A 17084-nucleotide genomic window follows, 5' to 3' on the forward strand; every position below is an offset into this window, starting at 1 on the left:
AGGATGTACGAGTTTCCCCAAAAGAAAAAATATCAACACCAACGCGATACCACGCACATCGAGGGACTGGGCACATCAGTAGTGGTTCCTGCGCTTGCTTGTAAGCAAATTCGCGACAAGTCGGGCAACCCTTGATCAATACACTGATGTCACTGCTGAGACCGGGCCAAAAAACAAGACGACGGGCTCTTTGCATTTCTGTAGTCCCAAATGCCCGGCATGAATTCTTGCTAAAATGCCTCGCCGCATGCATTTGGGTATCACAACTTTCTTGCCTTTTAGCAATATACCATTTACGACGGAAAGCTCAAACGAAAATGGTTTAAGTTCCCCGTCGACATTCTTCCCAGTTGCCAGGCAAGAAATGACTGCCTGGAGGTAGTCATCGCGGGCAGTTTCATTTGCCAGCTGCTCACGTGTTGCATCCGTCACCATGTAGCCCAAGGCGGCAACTGCATGTACCTCCACGTCGTCAGTGGCGCCAGTGGTGTCGTCTTGAGCAGCCGGAGATGATCGTGACAGCATGTCTGCCAAAATGAGGTGCTTTCCTGGGATATACTGCAATACAAAGTCGTATTTCAGAAGTTTAAAAAAAACCTTTGGAGGCGGGGGGGCATGTCACAAATTCCTTTTGCAGCTATAGATAGTAGAGGTTTATGATCTGTCTCAATGAAAATCTTCTGTCCGTAAATGAACTGGTAAAACTTGTCGCAGCCAAAAGAAATGCTAAGCGCCTCTTTTTCAATCTGAGCATAACGCTGCTCAGCTTGCGTGAGCACACGAGATGCATAAGCCACTGGCCGCCATTGGCCGTTATGGCACTGCAAAAGGGCTGAGCCAACGCCATCTTTGGATGCGTCGCAAGTTATCTTAGATTCTTTTCGGGGATCAAAGATGGCTAACACGGGAGTCGTGCTTAAAATCTGTATGACACTTTTCCACTCCCTCATGTGGTTTTCAGTCCACTCGAACTCTGAGTGCGACTTGATAAGTGCTCGCAGCAGCGCGGTTCGCTCAGACAGGCGCGGAACGTATTTGCCAAAATAATTCAACACACCGAGCATGCGCTGAACATCGGATTTGTTCTTGGGCACTGGCGTTTGCAGCAAACTTTGCACAAGCTTTGGGTTTGGCGAGATGCCATTGCGTGTGATGATATCGCCTAGGAACTGCACTTCGGTGACGCAAAACTTGCATTTTTCTACGTTGAACGTTAGGCCGGCTTTTTCAGCTGCTTTCATTACTGCAACTAGTCTCTGGTCATGCTCTTGTTTGGTTTCGCCCCACACAAAAATATCATCGATGTAAACGTGTACACCGGCAAGGCCATCGAAGACTTCACGCATCCGCTTTTGAAAAACTTCGGGAGCAGATGAGATAGCGAAAGGCAGCCGGAGATAACGGTATCTTCCAAAGGGCGTAGAAAACGTGCATATTTTGGACGTCTTTTCGTCAGTGGTATCTGGTGAAAACCCGAATTTGCGTCCAAACAGCTGAAATAGGCTGCGCCAGCCAATTCCCCTTCCATGTCCTCACGCTTTGGGAGCTGGTAGTGCTGCTGTTTTACGTGCTCGTTTATTTTCCTTGGGTCCATGCAAACCCTAAGTTTGCCATCCTTTTTCTTAACCAAAACCAATGGGCTTACCCAGTCTGTCGGGCCATCCTGTTTGACGATGACGCCTGCACGCTCCATTCTACGCAGCTCCTCCCGAAGTGGTTGTCGCAGGGACAGGGGAACCCGTCGGGCTGGTTGAACAACTGGAATCGCAGATGGTTGCATGACCATGCTGTACGGTTGCTTCAGGCAGCCTAGCCCCTGAAAGACATTTTTGAAATCCTTGAGCGCTTGGTACTCCGAAGCATTTACAGTAGCCACCGTGCGATGGACAAGTCCCAGAGCTTCGCTTGCATCCAGTCCCAGAATGGCTTGACGGCCGTTCTTTACAACAAAGAACTTCACGGCGGCGGAAGCGTTACCGATAGTTACTTCCTGTGTCGTTGTTCCGAAGTGAGTTATGACACCGCCCGTGTAAGCTCTCAGCACCGCACTTGTGGGCGTTAACTTCTGCGACTCGCTAGTCTTGCGGTACATAGAGAATGGTAACAGACTGGTCTGGGACCCGGTGTCTACTTTGAAGCAAATATTTCTTCCGGCAAGTTGTGCTTCCACTACCCAGTCTTTGCTGCTTCCTCTTTCAGTTCCTACTTCTAGAATGTCAAAGTCGTCACCGCTGCTGTCTTTACTAACTTGTTCAACTTTAGACATTCCTTCACAGCAAACCGCGAAGTGGTGAAGTTTACGACATTCATGGCACTTTTTCCCGTAGGCTGGGCACTGTCTGGGTCTATGCCGTCGGTTGCACTTTTTTGCAACGGTACTGCTTCCTGCAGTCATCATCACTTTTGCTTCGCGATGGTGGCGCGTGCCTTGACACAGCATCGACCAGGTCGTCCGTGGCTTTCCAGACCTCGTTTCGTTGTGCGAGAGACTCTGCTACCTTGCAGAATTCTTCAGCTTTCAGCAACGTTAAAGACTTCTCTCGAAGCATTTTCCCGCGCAGCTTTGAGTTATTCGTGCCAAACACGATCTGATCCCTGATTAGCGAATCACGCTGATCTCCGAAATTACATTGCGCGGCTTGCTTTTTGAGGTCCCGGACAAACTTCTCAAAAGGTTCTCCATCTGCCTGCTTCCTGGAGCGAAACACATAACGTTCGTGAACTTCGTTGCTCACCTCGGCACAGTAGGTCTTAAATTTTCCAACCAGCGTTGAGTAATCATCCTTGCTTTCGGCTGCCTCGAACTTGAACGTGTTGAACACGTCGAGCGCTTCATCGCCGGCTATGCTCAGCAGGAGTGCGGCTTTTGCAGAATCGCTGCGAGGTTGCTTCTTCGTTGCGGTCGCCTGCAGAAACAGGTCGAATTTCTGCTTGAAGCGTTTCCAATTCTCAGAGAGGTTGCCGGTCAGAGTCAAAGGTGGCGGGGCCTTTAGAAGTTCCATAGCTGTCGCAGGATCCCACTTCTGACACCATGTATCGCGATGTGTGTGGCACTAAGGATAGAGGCAACTACATGGTTGCAGGAACAAGAAGAACAAGAAGGGTTTATTAGCACGCCCTTTTATAGGCAATGGAGGGAGGCGGGGCAGTAGCAGTGCTAAGCGTACAGTTTGCGGTAGCACTGATAAGACTGCGCTGACACGATAAGGCAGACAGCGCATGCCCGATACAAGGTGTACCGCAGATTCTATAAGCGGTCAACTTGGGAGCTAAATTTCTATGATCTAGGCACTCAATATCCTTGCTGAAATCAATAAAGTGACCCCAAGGTGAAAATAATATTTCCGAAATTTCGCGCTGATAGTTCTTTGATTGTTAATAATGCTGTTTCAGTATATCCTCCTTTCCCGAAACCAACCTGACACTCATTGATTGCAATTTGGGTATAAAAATCCAACAGGGTAGTCAATATTGTCTTTTATGATCCTTTAGCTAAAAAAGGTACCATTGACATGGGCCTGTAATTCAAGACTTCGTACCTGTTACCGCCTTTGAAAAGCAGAATGACTCTGCTTTTCTTCATTTCAACTGGAAATACACCAGACAAAACAATTGAGTTGAACACGTATGCGCAAGACCTGGGCAGCTTGATTCCAATATTATATTCGAAAGGTTTAGTTTTATAATTTTTTAGAATTCTTTGCTATTTTTCAAGTTCTTAAAATGTACGTAGAATATGAAGCTCATCAACTGGCTCAAGAAAGCAGCTATTGAAGTAGGGAACTCTCGATGATTCCTCGACTGCCTTTGTCACTGAAGGAACTCGTCCTTATGAGCAAATATTTGCATAATGGATATAAATAATCAGGAACTACATTTCCATGGAATTCAGTGTTCTGAGAATTTTTTTTTACAAATGACGAACTGCTTCTTTCGCGACCTAAGAGAGTATTACCCACTCTCCAAGCGGCATCTAGACATTTGGCCTTCACGCCAGCGAACAGTGTATTTTGGCATTCGGTAATATTTTACTTTCACGATTTATTTGTTTCTCACTTTTAAAGGCAATGAGATCACTAGTTAGGTGATGTTTTTGAAAGTTATGATAAAGCTTGTTCTTTTCTCGTATTTCACGAATAAGGAATAGAGTCACCCAATGAGTCCTGCTATTCCTAGATGTTTTTCATGCTCCTGAATGGAAGGCATTTCAGATACATGTACTCAAAAGTTAAAGCTCAGCTACTTTAGTCATCTGATGAGAAGAGCGGAGTCGTTGGAGAAAGATTTGATGTTGGGAAAGGTTGAGGGTCGCCGGAGAAGGGGTATGCAGCGAACGCGATGGTTAGATGGCATCCTCGAGGCGCTGCAGATGAAGTCATGTGATGTTAGGAAGGTAGTGAGAGACCGGAAAGCGTGGCACGATATGGTCATAGGGTCACGAAGGGTCGGACACGACTGAACGACTGAAGTGAACTGACTGAAATGTCGTTATGAATTTCTTATAAGTGATGTTAGGACTGGTTACTCGGAAGAGGAAAGATCCAATCATTTGCACATATCTCAAGCTTCCCAAGTAGCACAAAGTGGGCTATGAAGGGTGGGCCCCGGTGGGTCCGATGTAGGCAATGCAGGACAGCCCCGGTGGGCTCCATGTGGGTGCTGCAAGAGGGGCCGACGTAGGCCTGAAAGGGGCTGTCGACAAAGCCCCGATGGGTCCCACTAGGGACTGATGCCAAGGTATACTTACTATGGTAGCGAAGGCTCCATAGACGCCCATACGAACCAAACATGGCGGCTCATGGGCTCCAGCGACCAATGAAAATTTTGGAGGCCATGACGTCAAATGACGTCACGGATACGTTCAATTTGGCGCACATTTTAAACAAGTAAAAAAAACGCCGCGTTGCATTGACGAGCCTGCATCTTTTGAAGGTTGTTGCCTTTCAGGGTGCGCCAACCTTTGCCATCTAAAAGAACTCGAGTTTCTGTTTTTTACGCCCTTGTTTATAAGCAGTTGCTCCAGCAAAATGAAAGTGGTTGGCAAAGGTGGCGGCATAGAAAGGCAGCAACACTTCCAAATGGAGACCGCGCATGCAAATTCATAATACAAATACTGCTGCAAGTCATGCAGGTGTTTTGGCCAGTTACTTTGTCCCTCATCACAGTAAGATGCGGTCCAGAAATACTGGTGCAACAGGGCAGTCGTACACAGTTCATAACAGTATGTACCAAAAGAACAATTATGGTTTTCATATCCATGGTTTATTTTATCAACCAATAAAATACAGCAACAAATCACAATAATAAAATTTCATGTCGCAGACAGCACAAACAGTAGCGCTGTTTAAGCGGGCTAATGATCTCAATGATCACAGCCGAGGCATGGAAAAGGCTTGATGTGCCTGCCACAAAACATCACCAGATAAGAAACATGCATGTACAGAAACAAAGCTATGGCAGCTGCAGTTGAAATAAAAATGTCATGAATTAGTTGGTGCATCAAAACATACGTGGAGCATAGAGCACTGAGATCACTCTTCACATTTAAATCCTTCGGCAGAAAGTATACAGCAGTTTTTAAGGCAATTTCAAGGTTTCACCAGTCCAGACAGCTTTAGCATCAACAAACGTGCTTACTACAGGAGCATTACGGCATACATTGAGTCTGTGTGTAACCTTCAGATCTGCTCACCGGTGAAAGTCAGCCGGGCAGCGGTAAGACACCGGCGGTTGAGTCCACGCTGTCGCAACGTGCCACAGAGCATCGCTTCCTCACTTTGTGCGGGCTGATCTTGTGATAAAACGCTAAGCGCAATACACTGCTGCAAAAGACTTCGCACTGCCCGCACGACGAAGGGGATGAAACCAAAAAAACTCGGCTGCAGGGGATATTAAATCTCACAAAACGGCAACAGAGCAGCGACCAGCAAGGAAGTTGAAATCTTCGCAAAAGGGACATTTTCAGACTTGCGAACTAAATTACGCTTTCTAGGGCGCACCAAGGCCCGCACCACAGCAGACGAGCAGCATGCAGACAGCGATAAGAAACCGTTTCGTGCTTCGTCAGCTTCGGTATCTCCGTTGCCTTGGTTACCTCTGGCAGCGCCTTCTGACCGATGCAGCATCACAGGGGTAGGGCGATAAGAATGTTGCAAGATTTAAAAAAAATAAGAACGTATTTATAAAATACCTCACCTCATTCACAAGCGAAGTTATCAAAATGTCTATTCTTTTTATGGTGATTGATACTTTTCAATTTGTAGTAGTATAATTTCTTAATATGAGTGGTTGGCCCCCCAACCTGTGGCTATGCTGCTGTACCACTGAAGCACTTTTGGGCCCAGCCTTCGCCACCGTTCTACTTTGGCCATGCCGATGCAGGCAGCCCTTGTGGGGCTGCCCACATTTTTCCCGCATTGCCAAAACGGCACATCCCGCCAATTGCCCACGATGGTCCTACTTTGGACAGATTCGGGCCGCCATTCTGGACGAACATTTATTTTTTGATTTCGGTTAGCCCCTCAGATAATTACATAGTACCGATGCGGGCTCTATAGCGGAAACCGCACTTGGGCTTGCCCACATTATTCTCATATGGGTCCGACCCAGGAAATTGATGGGAAGCCCTTGTCCAAGCCTTCCCAATCATTATTTATGCACATAATTAGGTGATTATTTTATGCATGTCTGCCCTTTCCAAACAGCCACAATAATAAATTTTACAAAATTCTTAATATTAATCTAGCCTAAATGACTTCGTGTACATCTTATTCAGGCTATGGAGATGCATGTTCTGAACCGCAATTTTGTGCTGAGTGTTGCAGGATATTCACAGCAACCACATTAGGAGCGACAGTTAGCAACAAGTATGTTTTAGTAATTTTAGCGCAATTTGCATGAGCACGAGAACTAAAACCATGTAATATTTCTAACCGACTAAACATGGCAACAACTCTTATACAATAATCTATAATAGTAATATAGGGCAGCATCTAATACAAATAAAGGTTGGAAAGAATCATTACACAATTGCAAGCACACCTTCTAGCCCCATTGAGGCCGATGTGGAACCTACAGTGGTTTTTTTGTGGGCAGCCCCAATTGGGCTGCGTGTTGTTTCTGAACCTAAAGCCCACTTGCTGTTGCACGTGCCTTCCAATTCCCCACAAGGGACCGATTTTGGTATCATGCAGGCCTGCCCGCCTTCCAGCCCCATTACGGCCCATGTGGGATATAAAGCAGTTTTGTGCGAGCAGCCCCAATTGGGCTGGGTGTTGGTTTTGAACCTAGAGCCCACCTGCGGTTGCACGTACCTTCAAATTTCCCACAAGGGACCATTTTGGTACCATGAGGTCACGCCCGCCTTCCAGCCCCATTACAGCCTATGTGGGACCTAAAGAGGTTTAGCTAAGGCTGCCTCATTTGGGCTTCACGAGGGCTTGCCCAAATTGATCTCCTATTCATATATTTCACCTGTCCTCAAGTAACCCACAAGGGGCCGATTGGGGCAGCGTGTGGGCTATCCATATTTTTTGGTCCCCCTACGGCCGATGTAGGTCCCACAAAGATTTTATGGGGGCGGCCTCATTTCGGATCTGTGAGGGCTTTCCCATATAGAGCCCACATTTAGGTTGGATTGCCCTTAAATATCCGACAAAGGACCCTTGCGGTCTGGATGCAGGAATGTGCTCTGCTTTCGCCCGAACAACGCCATTATGGGACCCATGCAGAAAAAAACAGGGGCAAGCCCTAATTCAAGCCCTAATGGGGCTTGCCCACGTTTGCCCCATCGGGGATCGATGCAGATTTTGTGATGGTTGCCCCAGCCCCACTTGCCTACATCAGACCTACTGGGGCCCCACATTATGTGCTACCTGGGTTGAATGAGTCCAGACGGTCATCAGACATGCATCGTAACTACGTGCGGTTCACGTTTGACATTTGTTTGCGACGTTTCTTACCGATAGGACATGAAAATCGGGCAGCGATCGCTCACACCCAAAACTATAGGGTACAAGCGTGCTCCAATTTGTTTTAGCGTGTTATTAACAACTCAAGGCAAGAGGAAGTAGATGCCATAGCACGCATAGGTGTTGTGACGTTCGCAAACACCGCGCATGCAAATGGCGTGCGCAAATGCTGAGGCAACATGACTAGTTTAATAGAAGTTAACATTAAAACTCCCCGCAAACTAAGCGGAAGTCGTTAGAGTTCACATAATTCAAAAATGTATCAAATGACTAAGGAACAAGAAGCACTGCCGTTAGGAGGCCTGTTAGGAGGTCTTGTTGTTGTCTGAACTGCTTTTCGATGTTAGCATTTTAAAGCGCTGTTGACAATGTTGAATTCAGGAACGAATTCAAACATTTGCAGTTTTCAATGTAAATAGCTGCACCGCTGCCATGTTTATTAGATTGATAAAAAAACATTTTTCGTACCCTTCGAAGTTTTTTGTTATCATAAGAACGTAAAATATATATGGGAACTTGTTCAAGACGTAGCTCAGAATAGCATTCTTGTTAACAGTATAGCGTGTATTATTGTGCAAAACCGGCGTCTTTGATTCTCTCCTAAGAGTTATACTGTGCGGGATAGCAAGTTCACGATAGTCCATCGTCATCATCAGAGGTCACGGAGACGATGGACGCTATCTTTGGAAAGTCCCTTCCTTTGCGAATGAGTACAACTGCAGTATTATCAGGCTGCCTAGCCCAGACTTTGCCATTGCTTGTCCAGACCGATTTCTATTTATATTCGTGCTTTCTTTTCATAGCCATTATGACAAGTTTCTTCAAAGTTAGACAAAATGTTCATTGAAATATATTGGAGTGGTGCCATTAAGTCCTAAATTCTTGTTTTTGAGCCTCGATTTGTCGGCTTTTCTCGATGTGGTGTCGCGCTTCGCTCTTGTCTTATACTGGACAAGAATATTAGTCTCGTCATAGTTTCGTGATTGCACCTGGTGGCAGATCCCGATGTAGATTTCCGCTATTGGCTTTTTGATAGACAATATGTGGGCAACACACTCACCGTGTTGTCACACTCGAATTTCCAAATTTGCATTTTGCGAGTACTGCTCTGAAATAACAAGCCGCTGATCCAAGTCTGAACTTTTCGTTTCTGGTTCCTGACCCTTAGCCTGGAGAAAGGCATTTTCTGCTTTCCATTGAGCGTTCACCAAATCAACAGCTTCAAGGCTCTTCTTTAGGTCCTCCCTTGTGCCCTCAGCAATCTCAATACTTTGGATAGTAGAACGCTGCTTATTTCGTTACCAAGAGATCTCATTGCGAAAGCTATGTTCTATTGTGTCCTTAAAATCCTTCGCTTCCTGTTTAAACTCGCCCTTTAACTCTTCCTTTAGATTTATTATTTTTTTTGGCACGATCAATAACGAAAAAGAGTGCTCTAAATTATTGTATTGTGAGGAAAGACGAGAAAAACAATGTGAAGATGAAAGAGGGAGACTTCAAAGGAATATGCTGCAATTCGGCAGTAGCAACAAAAGCTCACAACCGCCTTAAAACAAAGCAGGCGTGCAAGAATTGAAGTGCTGTAGGAAAAGGGCAGCGCTTAGCCGGTGTCCACAATGCGTCGTCGCCACTGTAAACTGAGGTGGGCGGCTGATGTTGTCCTATTTGAAGCTTCCTTGATGCGCATGATGCCTTAGGATCGCAGGTGTCTATTGTGCCGCTTACGTGCAGCACCCCTGTTTGGCACTGGCGTAGGCTCGGTTGTCACTGCTTCGCGTGGGTACAGTGTAGCCGGCTTAGGTAGACACGTGCTTTGATATCAGCCAGCAGCACCGTAGACAATGATCTGCAGTATAGCGAAAGAGCAGCGCTTAGCCGATGTTGATGAAGCGTCGTCGCCACTGTCAAGTGATAAAGCCATATACATGGTGCGGGAGGTTAGCTGAAGCACAGCGCTCTAAACGTCTTGGACAAATAGTGGAGCCTACGGCTCTGGTCAAGCGTCGTAGCCTCCGCAGGTGCCGGAGATACCGATACCACCGAATTCGGTGTCGTCGAAGGAAGCGCCCATGCGCTACTGGATTAACGACTGGTCATCGCGGTAGGCATCGCCCATTTCCGGAATAGACAAGCTGAGGTGCTATGAATGAACTTCACCGAAGGAATGGCGGCATCTCAACAAGAGAATTATCACTTTTCGCGACTAATTAGTAGACACACGAGCGAGGCGCCTTCGCCTCCGGCATTACAACTGAAGCAGGTAAGAAAAGATACAAACAATTGTTCAATGCTACAATGAGTTCTCTTCATCAGCATCGAAATTACGCTAATTGCTCTCGCCAAGCACCGCGTCGTTATGAACGAACGCGCCCGAACTTTACGCTAAAGCGCCTGTCGAGCATCGCCACAACCACGCAAAGCCATACGCGAGCAAGATGATGAAAAGCTTTTTGGCTACATCATCCAGCCAAAATAACAGAGCCCTTGAGAAGCACCCGTATGCTGGTGAAGAAAAAAGACGAACCGATTTGTTTCTCGCATTGTTTACCGCCGCCTGAATTGTTTACCGCCGACCGAAGAAGGATGTCTGCCCGATTCCCCGCATTTACGACACTGAATCAGCTAAGCGCTAAGTATTTCATGTCGATGGACCTGTAGATTGGAAACTGGCATATTGAAGCCTACATTCGGCCTCTGGTCCTCATGAGAGACGTTCCAGCGAGTAACGGTTTGAAGTCGCAGCTTTGTCTGCTACGCTTAAACGATGTCGTTGCCTTATCCTCATATTTTGAAGACCATATGAGAAGGTTTCGGACAGTGCTCGACCCAATCAAGTTGTCAGCTTTACGGTTGAAAGCAAACAGGTGTCACTTCACTCACCAAAGCCTGTTGTTTGTCATATTGTCAGCAAGAAGGCAGTTCGCCCGGAATAAAAAAAAAAACATTTCCCGCAGCCCAGTCACAAGAAATCTGTGCGCTGATTCCTTGGACTGCGGTTATAGTCGCTGATTTGTCGAGTAGTTCTCTTGCATCGCAGAACAACTGATTTAATTTACAATGACAGACCCGCCTTTGAGAAGCGCCTGAGGCAGAAACGTTCAACGAACCTAAGTTCCGCCTACAGTCCCTACCTGTCCTAAGCCACTTTAATGTAAACGCCGAGACTGATGTTTGCATCGACGCGGTCTACGCCTCTAGGTTAGGCAGTGTGGGCCTACGCACCGTTCTCAGACCGAAGAATTGCGAACAGCAGAAAGTTATAGCGTTCTTCAGCGGGTCTCTCCTAGAATCCAAGGCGAATTACTCTACGATCAAGGACTGCCTCGCGATCATCTCAGCCTATATGGTCTATCTATATGGTCAAAATTTCGAAGTGTAAGCAATAACCACGCGCTAAACTGGCTCGGCAATTTGAAATTCCCCTCCGGTCCACTTGCCCGATGAAGCCTAATCTTCATGAATTTGTCATTTATGTAGAGTACATGCCTGGCTACAAACATTCCGAAGCAGACTGCTTGTTCCTAGCCCCTTCTACACTCCTCCGAAATTAGACGACGACGACGCCTTCTTTGAGTTCGGTAAGAGCAAGCAGCTTCGCATAACAGCAGCAATCAGACCCTGAGCTGAAAGACCGAGCCTATTTCCTGGAAGGCAAGACCACTTCTCCTCTTGCTGTGTTCAGGCGTCATTTGTCGTCATTTGCCTTGAGCAATGACGTCCTCGTGAGTAACGGCGCTCACAAAAGGCCCGCGCAGCTTTTTGTTGTTCCTAAATGCTCACTCGCTAAATTCTTCATACTTTGCACAACGAACAGACAGAAGAACATCTCGTGTTTGCGCACACATTGCAGCAAATCCATACGAAGTACTCCTAGCCGCGAGTACATGCTTGGAAACATTGCCCATTTGTGAAAATGTGCCGTGAGTGTCAGCGGCGCACGACGGCACCGAGCAGGCAAGCTGGGCTACACTAAACACAAATCCACACGAACCGGAATAAATGGCTTGACCTTCCTCTCTAAAGTGGTTTGATATAGAACGCGGGTCTTAGGGCAAAACTTTACCCCAAGAAAAACGCAGCACTTGCGGGTGGCCGCGTGAGTTCAGTTGGGGTAGATTTGCACTCTCCAAAAAGTGGAGCAGTTACGGCATGCAGCGGGAGGTTATATGGAGTAGATCTTCACTCCCAAATATGCGGAGCACTTACAGTTCATATAGGGAGCAGATGCTGACTGCAAAAAAAGTACGTTCATTCGCGGCTAATATGAGATATTTTTATCGCGGCCTTTACCAATGCTATTAAGTTCAATTCATTTCGCAATTACAGAGCGCTCGCCATCGTCACGTGTAACGGTTCATTTTATGTCGAGTAAGAGATACGCTACGATGACGGCTACGTTTATGTGCACGGCACCACGATCCCGCCCAACCTGCGTCCTGAAAGAGGTAAAGGCAGCGATTCGATGCGCTTGATCTTTGGCGTTCTCACCCTGTCCAAGAAGCCTAGGCGAAACTGTGCTATTTGGTAAAAATCTGTAGATGCAAAAGGATCTAGAATGTGCGGTATATCAATTTGATATATTCTAACATATTTAAGAAGTACTGCTGCAATGAACAGAGCGAAGACGTCAATAGAAAAGCGCGTCGGATCGCTGCCTTCAAATCCTTCCGAATGCTGTTCCGTGTTTAATGTGTACTGACCCCGACACCACACCCGACGGAGCCCTTTCAACAAATAGGGATGGACCTCCTCCGCCCTTTCTCAAATTCATATATAGGTAACAGGTGGATCACTATGGCCTTGCCCGCTATGCTGAAAAGAAAACGAAAACAAAAACTGCGAAATTAGTTGCCAAGTTTTTGCCGATCAAATTATCTCGTGGCAAAGCTCCCAGAAGTGCTCAGCATGGACAGAGGAACAGCATATACGGAATAGGCGCAAACCATCGTGGATTACCGTCATACAATCCACCGACGAACAATTAAAGTTCGCAGGCTAATGAAGAGCAGTACGTTCGGCAAGTTGGTTGATCGTCATGGCTTAAAAACCACGAACAGGAATCAAGGACGGAAAAGGCGCCTGACCTTGTCGTTTTTTCTCCGGCCTTGCTTACAGTTCGCGCTTTCTTAGCCATAAAAGCCACGCAGACCAATGGACACGCATAGCGTCTCAAAAAAATTATCGGCAACCTGCTTGCAATATATATATATATATATATTGTCACGTACACGATGACTAAGGACACTAAGGATAGCAGGGGGTAGCCCAGACACAACGGCAGCAGCAGCACCGACGCAAACGCGCTAGCGACACTTCGTCGTCCTTTCAACTTCGTCTTCCTTCACTCCCCAGTCATGCGCCACATGGCAACGCTAGGTGGTATTACCCACCTTCCGAAAAAATTTGACAATAATGAGGGCGGCCGGTAAGAACGGTGTGCAAATCAAGAGAGTGGTCACAGCGGGTGGCCATACGTTATCGTTGGCAGTACGGTTTCAGCCGCTCAGTGTGCACAATGTCCGAGCTTGGCTTTCGACGTTTTGGTTGTGCGGCACCGTCTGGAATAACTTCATGACTGAGGTCACTCACACGACGCAACACTTTGTACGGCCCGAAACAGCGGGAAAAGAGTTTCTCTGACAAGCCTAAACGGCGAACGGGTGTCTATACCCATCGCCGTATTCACAAACACGCCTTCACTCGAACTTCTACTCCAAGCGGCCCTCGAGGCCTGTTTTTCGTTTCAGAAAGCAATCTCCACTCAAATCGCTCCTTCCGCGGCGGAGAAAACCGGAGTTTTCTCGAGAATCTCGTGTCTGCGACGACGCTACCTTGGCCGCTCCTCGACCGCCACTCCAATTGTAAACATGGCCGACATCGCATCGCTCGCTCGCTGTGTGGAATTCGTTCTACCGGTATACCAAACGTTTCACGAAAGAAGATACGACAAGGATGCACCGAACCTTTCTCTAAAGCATCACCTGAGAGTGACAGTGACCCGGGACTTCTGGCACGCTATCGTTTTACGAATGCGGCTATGGCTAGCCTCCGTCCGTCCCTGCCGCTCACGCCGAACATGGATAACCGTGATCAGCCACCGACGTCTGTGTTGTTTGATCAACGCATCATCGCATTGCGCGTGTGGCGCCGGCACATTTCAAGTCGTCACTGGATAAATGGATAACGTTTTCGGAGCCCACCGATGGCAGAGTTGAGGCGCGATTTGGCCAAATGGTGAGCTCGCCCGCGGCCGGAGTCGAGTTGCGGCGGCGCACTCTCCTTGGCTCGCCCCGCGCGCTTCCGCAGATGGCGCCGAACCCCGGCAGGCCGGACCCCGGCCGAAACGTCGAATTAAAGTGTTGTTATTTCCACCGTGTGTCACCTACTTTAAGTTTATATATATATATATATATATATATATATATATATATATATATATATATATATATATATATATATTATGTTGTATATATATATTTCATATTTCCTAAAAGTCTTCCAGGATCAAGAAATATGTATAAGATGAGGTCGAGGCGCACAAACGAAAACAACAGTTTATTTCCGACGTTTCGGCCGGGACCCGGCCTTCGTCAAGGCCGGGTCCCGGCCGAAACATCGGAAATAAACTGTTGTTTTCGTTTGTGCGCCCCGACCTCATCTTATATATGTATATATAGATATATATTGTAGGGGTGTGTTTATTCAGTCCACGCAGATGGATTCAGCTGCTCAGGATGAATTCGCAGCGGAGCGTCAGGCGTACCGAATCACGAATATAACGACCAACTTCTTCGTTCTAGAGAGCGCCACCACGTGACGCATGTCAGTGGCAATAACGATGAAGATTACCACACTACAGTTTCCCCCCGGGTAGAGAAGGTGCCATCCTGGCGACTCATGGAGCAGAAAGGATAGACGAATCGTAGTATGGCTTGATTCGGTTGACATGAACTATTTCGTGTCCACGGCGACGCAACTCCGCAGAGGTCGTAACGGGCTCAACTACGTAGTTGGCAGGAGGTCTTTCTTGGCGGACTCGGTATGGACCGTGATACCTAGCAAGAAGCTTCTTTGAAAGGCCTGCGGTTGTGGCAGGAACCCTGAGCCACACCAGGAAGTTGGGTGCAAATGAAGGCGCCTCGCCAGTGTCACGATGGTGTTTTTGTTGCCACTGGCTTTCCTTTGTAAGCGAGCGAGCTAGCTGGCGGCATTCTTCTGCGTACTGGGCGGCGTCCGAGAGTGGCGTCGATTCAGAAACATCAGGGCGGTAGGGAAAAAGCGCGTCCATTGTGCAGGTTGGCTCGCGCCCGTAAAGAAGAAAGAAGGGAGAGAATCCAATGGTGGTCTGAATCGCAGTGTTGTACGCGTAGGTTACGAAGGGAAGGACCTAGTCCCATTGGAACAAGCGACGTTAACGTACATGGCCAGCATGTCAGAGTACGGTTGAAGCGTTCTGTCAGGCCATTCGCCCGAGGGTGGTAAGAAGTAGCGGTGCGATGATTGATGCGGCATTCTTCAAGTAGGGGTTGAAGAGCGTCGGACAAGATAATACGTCCGCAGTCACTGAGCAGTTCCTTCGGAGTCCCGTGGCGAAGAATCAAGTTGTTGAGAAGGAACAAAGCAACGTTTCTTGCGGAGGCAGAGGGTAACGGTAATGTTTCAGTGTAGCGAGTAAGATAGTCTACTGCCACGATAATCCCCCGGTTTCCAGCGGCAGTAGTAGGAAGATGGCCATAGAGATCCATGCCAATGTGGTCAAACGGACGAGCAGGACAGGGTAAAGGCTGCAACGAAACAGGGGACTTCTGAGGAGTGTTTTGGCGTTGACAAGATTCGCAAGCGCGCACGAAATGTCGTAAAAAGCGGTACATTCCACGCCAGTACATTCCACGCCAGTAAATTCGCAGACGTAGGAGAGTGTAGGTTTTCAATACGCCACCGTGAGCACACTGTGGGTCTTCATGGTCCGCAGCACAAATGTCGGCGCGGAGATGACGCGGGATGACTAGAAGCCACTTCCGTCCATCAAGCAAATAATTGCGGTGATAGAGAAGACCGTCACGAATGGAGAAGTGATGGGCTTGCCGGACGAGCGCTTTGGATAAATGACCGGGAGTAGGACTTGGGAGAAAATCCAAAAGTGCACTGATCCAAGGGTCATTCCGCTGTTCGGTAGCCATGTCGATAGTGGCAAGAGTAGACAAATCGTAAGCACAGACGTGGTCAGGCGAGGTATCACTTGGCAATGGCGAGCGGGAAAGAGCATCCGCGTCCGTATGCTTCAGAACTGACCGATAAATGACATGAATGTCATACTACTGGAGACCGAGAGCCCAGCCAGCAAGGCGACCAGATGGGTCTTTCAGAGAGGCGAGCAAGCACAAAGCGTGGTGATCGGCCACAACATAAAACGGTCGGCCACACACATAGGGACGAAATTTTCCGATGGCCCAAACAATGGCCAAACATTCCCATTCTGTGACTGAATAATTAGACTCTGCTTTCGTCAATTTTCGGCTGGCGTATGCCACAACATACTCGCTAAAACCAGGCTTACGTTGGGTAGCGACGGCACCAAGCGCAATGCCACTGGCGTCAGTGTGGATCTCCGTAGGCGCAGTCGGATCAAAGTGGCGTAGAATGGGAGGCGAAACCAAAAGGCGGCGTAATGTGTTAAAGGCTTTGTCGCCGGCTGAAGTCTAGGCGGAAAGGTCGGAGCTGCCAGCAAGGAGCTGGGTGAGAGGAGCGATGATAGAGGCGAAGTTCAAGATGAAGCGTCGAAAGTAGGAGAAGAGGCCGATAAAGCTCCGGAGCTGCTTCAGGGATGTTGGCTTCGTAAACTCTGCAACTGCGCGAAGTTTGGTGGGATCAGGAAGAATGCCGTCCATAGAGACTACGTGACCTAAAATTGAGTTTTCGAGCGGCAAAGTTGCACTTCTTCAAATTCAACTGAAGCCCAGCGTCGGCGAGACACGTGAGGACAGGCTTTAGGTGGAGAACGAGGGCAGCAGAAAATGGAGGAATATCTGTGTCATTGGCGACAAGGAGTTTGCAGGCCGGGCAGGGACATACACAAGACGGTATCACAAAGAGGTAAAAAGGAAACTTCCGCAC

At 47.8% G+C, this 17084-nt stretch overlaps 1 protein-coding gene across 1 annotated transcript; it reads right to left on the bottom strand.

The window, feature by feature from the left end:
* Nucleotides 1-2006: 2006 nt before the first annotated feature.
* LOC146175188 (uncharacterized) lies at nt 2007-3068 on the bottom strand. The gene has a single exon (XM_084584626.1). The coding sequence runs from the start codon at nt 3000-3002 to the stop codon at nt 2346-2348; it is 657 nt and encodes a 218-aa protein (XP_084440752.1). The 5' UTR covers nt 3003-3068; the 3' UTR covers nt 2007-2345.
* Between the last annotated feature and the right edge of the window lie 14016 nt (nt 3069-17084).

The sequence above is a fragment of the Amblyomma maculatum genome, chromosome 11 (assembly GCF_055883805.1).
Source record: "Amblyomma maculatum isolate TAMU_Amacu chromosome 11, ASM5588380v1, whole genome shotgun sequence".
Classification (NCBI taxonomy): domain Eukaryota; kingdom Metazoa; phylum Arthropoda; class Arachnida; order Ixodida; family Ixodidae; genus Amblyomma; species Amblyomma maculatum.

Coding starts and splice junctions, on each gene's coding strand:
- LOC146175188 (XM_084584626.1), bottom strand. CDS start 3,002: ATGGAACTTCTAAAGGCCCCGCCACCTTTGACTCTGACCGGCAACCTC.